Below are 7,901 nucleotides of genomic sequence, written 5' to 3'. Positions count from 1 at the left end.
ATATATATAATTATATACTCCCTACCTGCTTATTCTAATAGAATAAAAGAAAGAAAGGTAGATAGATAGAAAAAAAGATAGATGGATAGATAGATTGTATAGATAGAAATCTATCTATACAGAGAATGTTTTAGAGTGTAACTGTATTTTTTTGTAACTGTAACTGTAATCTTCTGGCAGCAATTCTCCCGAGTCTCTTCTTCTCCTCAAACTGAAACAATGTTTGAGGAGAAGAAAAGAGGCAGGAGATTTACTGCCAGAAAAGTCAAAATAAAACAAATGTGGTCGCTGTGATAGGTTTTCACAGCGACCACATGTTCAGGGACCATCAGATTGGTCCCTGATACTCTGCCCAGTGCCCAGAGCTGTTGGTAACAGCGTGGGCACAGGGCTGTGTGCACGCGATCGCGTGCACACTGTTTTATAAGCAGGAATGCATGTGATCGCTGTGATTGGTTGTCACAGCGACCACATGTTCAGGGGCCAAAAGATTGACCCCTGACATTCTGCCCAGTGCCCATGGCTGTTAGCAACAGCCAGGGCATAGAGCTGTGTGCACGCGATCGCGCGTGCACAGTCTCTGAAGTGCGGCCGTATATATACTATAAGCCGGACTTTAGAGACCCTGACCGCTGGCCGTATATTTACGGCCAGCGGTCGGGAACCTGTTAAACCTCTCTATATTCTTGTGTGCTTATAGTCATTCTTTGAGCATAAGGCTGGGTTTGCACAACCTATTTTCATACGTAATGGAGGCGTTTTACGCCTCGAATTACGTCTGAAAAACGGCTCCTATACGTCGGCAAACATCTGCCCATTACTTTCAATGGGCTTTACGATGTACTGTGCCGACGACCTGTCATTTTACGTCAAAAGACGGCTCGTAAAATTACAGCCTTGTCAAAAGGAGTGCAGGACACTTCTTGGGACTTTTTGGAGCCGTAGCCGCGATAGACAGCCGACAGCCGCTCGTGGGAAAAACCGCCTCCACCTCCCATTGAAATCAATGGGAGGCATTTTTGGCGCGGTTTCCGCATCAAAAAACTCAGTGTGAACTGGGCCTTGCAGAAAAGGTTTGGCCAAAGCAAACAAACCCTTTAAAGTTTAATGGTGCGGTCTTTCAAATTTTGACTGTTTATTAATCACGTAATAATCCTGTGTATATCCAACAGCACAGAGAACATTTTACCCATGTCTAAGGTCACATTGCATATAAACTGTGGAATGAAACATGGAGACATTTAAATCAGAATCTTTCATTAACCTTTTGGTTATTAATACCTCTGGAAAAAAATTCTCATCTTACTAGCAGCAATATAAGAACCTGCTAAAGAGCATTTTGAAGTGAAAACGTTAGACATCCTACAAAAGATGCTACTTAAAGAATTTCTCCACAGTGGAGGAATTAATATGTAAGGCTATAAGCAAACGGTACACAACATTTACCATTACGTAGTATATTACAATTGTGCAATCACTGCAGTACGTTTGGATGACATCACGACAATCTATTACAACATGAGGGTCTACAGATACCATAGCACATGTGATAATGAGGTATGGCAAATCAGACCTCATCTGTTCATTCCAACATTCTCTAGAAAAAGTCTACTAATACACTGTGCATAGGATAAATAGTGACCGAATTAATCAACCAAAATCTTCAGCACAATTAAAAAATTTATTTAGTATGTTAGAATATGTTTATACAAAGTAGGGTTTGAAGAGCACCGCCCCTCCTGAGGTGTTTTTCACTAAATACTAGTATTACCCATAGTATAACAATTCTGAAGCATCTTTTCTTAGAAGTCAGCATTATGCTGTTCCGTTATTCTTCCTGGAAATGTGTGATTAATTATTTTCCCATTGACAATAGGGTGAGTCCCTACAGAGCCTGACAAGGTCAGAACTGATTGGACAGTGTCATTGTATATGGACACAAGCCTTTGACAAGGGAGATGGTAACGTCCAGTTGTCAATTAATACATTTCAAAGAGGAATAACAAAGGACCAGCACAACGCAGATTTCTATAAAAAAAACAAACAACATTACTACTATAAAAGACGCTCCAGCATTGTTATTTTATGGGGAATGTAAGCGTTTACTAGAACACACAAGTCATGAGAAACGACAGGTCCTAATTAAACACGTTGAGTACTATATGAAAACAAAAATAAAACACCTCAAAGAAATAAATAGTGCTTTCTTCATCCTTGAAACATTTTAAATGCCAAATGTTTCAACACAGCAAGCATTAGTCTCCCAGATCTCATCATCCACAGGTTCTAACTGCCTAAGGAACGAACTGGTGACCGGGGCCTTTTCCAGTCCACCGTCCTGCCTGCTTTCCACCTCGGCTTTTGTTTCTCCAGTAACATCTTTGGGTTTTGCTGGTGAAGAATCACTGGTTACAGGCAACTCGCCAAATGTTTTATTGGTCTCCCAAATCTCATCATCCACAGGTTCTAGCTGCCTAAAGAATGAACTAGTGACGGACATCTTTTTCTCATCAAGTTCACGGTCCTGCTTGTTTTGCACATTGGATTTTGGTACTCCATTCAAATCTGGTTTTGCTGGTGAAGAATAACTGGTGACAGGCAACTCGCTTTTCAATGGGCAGTCAAAAAAGTTATTTTGGACAACGTATTTAACGCACTGCAAAATGACATTCCTTTCATGTCTTATGTCACGGGCTAGCAACTACAAGAAAAAGAAAAAACATTAAAAGTGAAATGCAATACTGTTATTTATTTTTTACACATTTAGTTTTGTGCTCAACTATTAGGCCGGGTTCCCACGGGTCAGATACCCTCTTCTCTGCGATTAGTCCTGCCTCACTGGATGAAGCTGCAGCGGTCACCTGGGATGCAACGTTACATCCCAGGAGGCCGGTCTGCAGGAAGGAGGGAGGGAGTTCTGGGTAAGTATGGTTTATTTATTATATTCCCGAGTTATGATTTTTGCAGTGGAATCGCTGCGATTCCGTGGCAAAATTTGCAACACTGGCTTTCTGTTGCGGGTTTTGAAACCCCATTAACCCCTTAGTGACCAGCCCATTTTAGGCCCTAATGACCAAGCTATTTTATTCGTTTTTCTATAGTCGCATTCAAAGAGCTATAACCTTTTTATTTTTTCGTCTACATAGCTCTATGAGGACTTGTTTTTTGCGGGATTAGTTGTACTTTTTAATAGCACCATTTTTGGGTACATATAATTTTTTTATTACGTTTTATAAACTTTTTTTTTGGGGGGGGGGGGGGGGGATTATAAAAGAAACCCTGAAATTCCGCCATTGTTCTATGCGTTTTTAAATTGACGGCGTTCACTGTGCGACGTAAATAACATGTTACCTTTATTCTATGGGTCGGTACGATTACGGCGATACCACATATGTAGAGGTTTTTTTATGTTTTACGACTTTTGCACAATAGAAACACTTTTGAACTAAAATTATTTGTTTTTGCATCGTCTCTTTCCAAGAGCCGTAATTTTTTTATTTTTCCATCAATGTAGTCATTTTTTGAGCTTGTTTTCTGCGGGACGAGACGTAGTTTTGATTGGTACTGTTTTGGGGTGTATGGGACTTATTGATTCTTTATTATGACTTTTTTGGGGGGCAATGGAAAAAAAATTGCTATTTCACCATTGTTTTTTTTTACGGTGTTCACCTTGCGGTTTAAATTACATATTAACTTTATTAATGGAGTCATTACGGTCGCGGCGATATCATATATGTGTACTTTTATTTATTTTTTACACTTTTACTAAAAAAAAAAAACTTTATGGAAAAAAATGGATTTTTTTTTACTGTAATATTTATTAATAATCTTTATTTCACATTTATTATTTATTCCATTAGTCCCACTAGGAGACTTTACTGTGCGATCTTCAGATCACTGCTATAATGCTCTGGTATACTTCGTATACCAGAGCATTATTGCCTGTCAGTGTAAATCTGACAGGCAATCTGTTAGGACGTGCCTCCGGCACGTCCTAACAGGCATATGTCCAGGGCAGACCTGGGGGCTTCTATCAAGCCCCCGGCTGCCATGACAACCCATCGGAGACCCGCGATTGCATTTGCGGGCCGCCGACGGGTGACAGGGGGAGCTCACTCCCTCTGTAAACAAGTTAAATGCTGCGGTCGCTATTGACGGCGGCATTTAACGGGTTCGATCGCGGGCGTTGGAGCAGGAGCTCAGCTGTCATCAGACAGCTGAGCCCCGGCTCCAGCCTGCACGGGAGACCCGTGCGGTACTTAAACTAGGCTCACGTGAAAAGGCGTCAGCCTAGCCTAAGGCCCCTTCGTGACGAACGTGAAAAGGCGTATTGTTGGTCACTAAGGGGTTAAATTCAATTGGGAAAACGCATCATAAATGGACATGCTGCGGATTTATATTCCGCACCACAAGTCAATTTATAAACGTTTACGCTGCGTTTTTTTAAATCTCATCCACTTTGCTGCTACAGTAAATGCTGCGGAATTTCTGCACAAATCTCCGTTGCGGAAATTCCACAGCGTTTATGCTACGCGGAAACCAAGCCTTAAAGTAAGGACAGCCAGCTGACTATGTACGACTAAGCAAAATGCCTAGGCAGATATTGATACAAGGAAAGGCTGGATTGTCATACTCGCAGCCAGACCATGGATTCATTAACACAGCCATTTCAAAATTCCGCCAACATCACTAAATATCCTATAATCTGTATTTGAAAGGACGGGGAAATAATTATCTGAATACCATGCGGCACATAGGACTCTCTAAGCCGGCCTCTTAATTAATACACAACAGACTCTGCGAAACCTGAACCGTTGATGCTTTATTAGTGCAAGTATAGAATGGTAATTGATGGATATAAGCTGGACTCACTTAAAACTGTCAAACTGAAAGCCCAAAGTAATGTTCTAAATTATTTATAATATCTGTAGGTAAATAAATTGTCTGGTAAAGCTACTAAAGGGGTCGTACCAGGATCGACAATGATCACTCATTCGGACTGCTAGAAACCCGACCAATTGTGGGAACAGGGGTCCCGAACCCCCCCCGCTTCTAACTGCACCGCTGCAGCGAGGAAAACTTTAATGGAGCTGCGGTCGAGCATGCACCCGCCGCTTCATTCAATGTATATGGCGCTATCTGAAACAACTGAGCACTGTACTCGGCTGTTTCTGTCATTCACATAGATTTTGAATGGAGCGCCAGTGTGCATGCTTGACTGGCACACCATTCAAAGTCCTCCTCACTTTGGTCAAGCAGTGAGGATAAGCTAGGGGTTCAGGACCCCCGTTTCTCAGGATTGGTGGGGTTCCAGCGATCAGATAATCATCAGCAAATACTGTGGATAGGTGAGAATTGTCAATTCTGAGTCAGCCGCTAAAAAAGGGTTTTTCTTTGTCCTCCTAGTCATCAAGTGAGGATTTTGATAAAAAAAAATTTCCCCTAAAAATGCCCTCACTCAGCGCTCAGATCTGTACATGCACCCCCCTCCACTCACTGTCTCTTCGATGTACGGGACACCTGTATATTGCACAGAAAGGGTATGCCCACTGTGAGACACAGCCACGTAACATACTGGGATTGTGACAGGGCTGCAGCAGGGACATCTTTTCTATGCAATGTACAGGATTTCAAAATATGTAATTTAAAAGCCCTCTTATTTTTCATGCATAAGAGGGCTAGATAAAATACATATATATATATATATATATATATATATATAAGCCTGGAAAACCCCTTTTGAGTACCTCAAAAGATATTTAGGACTTGTTCAGCGGAAACACAAGATGAAGCATACATTTCCAGTATGCAGAATAATATGTTGAGCCTGTCATGATATCTAGTGGGTGCTAAAAAGGACCATTATAGAGCAAATGCCAGTGGCTTTACACTAAAATCCCCTATCCAAATGTCAGCAGCTTTCCTGTAATCAGCATTGCCTACTCCTCTTCACTTTTTTACTGGTGTTCATACAATGATTCCACGTTCTTACCATTTCCAGTAGTGTAGTCCGACTCTTTGTGTTAATTGGTTTCTTCATGTTGCAGCCTTTATTGGTGCGGCCTTTATTATAGGGGACTTTTGGCTGAAGCGCAGCACTGCAAGAGTCTGTGTTTGCCACTTTTGAGGTGTTCTCAGCCTTTACATTTACTGGCTTGGAGGCCATATGTGCTTCCAGTATCTGCCTATTTTCTTCTATGGCCTTAGTCGCGGTCTTAATTGGGAGCTCTGAAACACACCAAACAAGTGACCAAAAGACGTCAAAATGGATAAGAAAAACAAAACAAAAAAACACAACAACCTTTCAATGCTGTGAAATGTAGGATTACAAATAAACTTTATTTTTACATGTCTAGTTGTATGCAACAAAATACTGTACGGTGTCATCATAGAGCAAACGCCCACTAGAGGGAGCCAACGCACACAAAAAAAAAAAAGTATATAAATACGAATGTGTAAAAATTCTCAGCCACTAAATATTTCTTTAAAAAAATATTATGCAAGACAGAAATGTGTCATGAACAACATGGTTTGTCAGATTTACCCATGTTTGTATGCTTAGAGGACTAATGTATATATTTATTTTAAAAAAAAAATAATCCCCCCATCAACAATCCCCAGTTAAAGATTTATTCATGAAGAAAACTATAAGTATGCTGCTTTTCCCTCTCCGTAAACAGGGAACTCACTATTACCATTTCTGGCAATATACTAAAGACAGAATATGGACATTTGTCCAATAACCGAAAAATAGGATGTAACAAAACAATTACGCACTGGCTGCAGGACAATAATCATACTCAAACTGAGACAGACAGGACATTTGTAGCCTCTGTACACAGATGGACATTATGCTGGTGCTACATAATACCTACTCACCCTCAGGTTCACTGTCACTTTCAGTTGCACTCCCATAGCTGGAAATTAGTTTGCGAAGTCCAGAGGTTACCTGCTTTGGAATGACGGTTAAGCCAGAAGATGTTGGTTCTTCACCACTGTCAGATCCTACAGGAAGAAATGAGAACATAGAACTGACAAATGCACCTTTTAAAACATCCCATAATTGTAACAACACTAAACATACAAAGTAAATGATATAAAATAAGGCCCTGATCTGAAGGTGGTCAGGGGGAAAGACCAACATCCAGGACAAGTAGTGTACTGCATAGCTGCTGGGAAAGTTTCTACTGAAGCGCAAACAGCAAGTGAATTTCCCTCATAAGCCGTTTATGTAAGTAATCTTACATCACTATTGTCATCCAAACACTGAGATCATACAGGAGGTCTAACGCTAGCTGCAAACTTTTTGTCAATAGACAGAGATTCATCTTCCCATGTGATCAGCCAGCTCAGATGACAGACACTTCAGCATCCAATGTCGAAAACTGAGCCGCAGAAGAATATTGGGGCTATCAATGGCGATGACCAGTTTAAAATCGTGGCTGTGAACCAACTGATATTGCCTACAAAAAGCCGGCATTGCTACGCTAAACCCAAGAGATCAGCGGTTATTACAGGGGAAGGACAATGTAATAAATGACAGGCAGAATGCCCTAGAACAAGAGTCCCTCTTACATAGTGTCTCTCCTATCTGGCTCAGTGTGGGGCTCCAAGCAGGGGACTCACTCTATGACAGGGGTCTCAAACTCGGCCGGGTAAGTGTGCCACAAATAGAAAAAATGTGAAGTTGACAGGCCGCATTACTTTCAGATTTTATACAAAACAAAATTATTGTTAATCAATTAGTTATTTGAACTAAATCACTATAATAATAGCACTAGGATTAAACTTAACGGAAATTTGTGAGTTTTCTCCACGTGCTTATTTCAACAATCCAGTTTTCCAGCTTAAGTATAGCTAAATGCAGTCCGGCGGCTCAGTTGGCAGACACACAAATGTCA

General features: G+C 40.9%; 1 protein-coding gene across 1 annotated transcript in view; it reads right to left on the bottom strand.

Annotated features, from left to right (window-relative positions):
* Nucleotides 1–1,667: 1,667 nt before the first annotated feature.
* NUFIP1 (nuclear FMR1 interacting protein 1) overlaps nt 1,668–7,901 on the bottom strand; it is a 36,444-nt gene continuing 30,210 nt past the window's right edge. Inside the window, exons 8-10 of the mRNA XM_075850235.1 lie at nt 6,880–7,005; nt 5,993–6,228; nt 1,668–2,701 (exon numbers count right to left, since the gene is read on the bottom strand). Coding sequence (XP_075706350.1) covers nt 2,225–2,701; nt 5,993–6,228; nt 6,880–7,005 — 839 coding nt within the window. The 3' untranslated portion in view covers nt 1,668–2,224. The remainder of the gene's footprint in view (nt 2,702–5,992; nt 6,229–6,879; nt 7,006–7,901) is intronic.

Source organism: Rhinoderma darwinii, chromosome 2 (genome assembly GCF_050947455.1).
Source record: "Rhinoderma darwinii isolate aRhiDar2 chromosome 2, aRhiDar2.hap1, whole genome shotgun sequence".
Taxonomy (NCBI): domain Eukaryota; kingdom Metazoa; phylum Chordata; class Amphibia; order Anura; family Rhinodermatidae; genus Rhinoderma; species Rhinoderma darwinii.
This window is presented reverse-complemented; position numbering and strand designations above follow the sequence as displayed.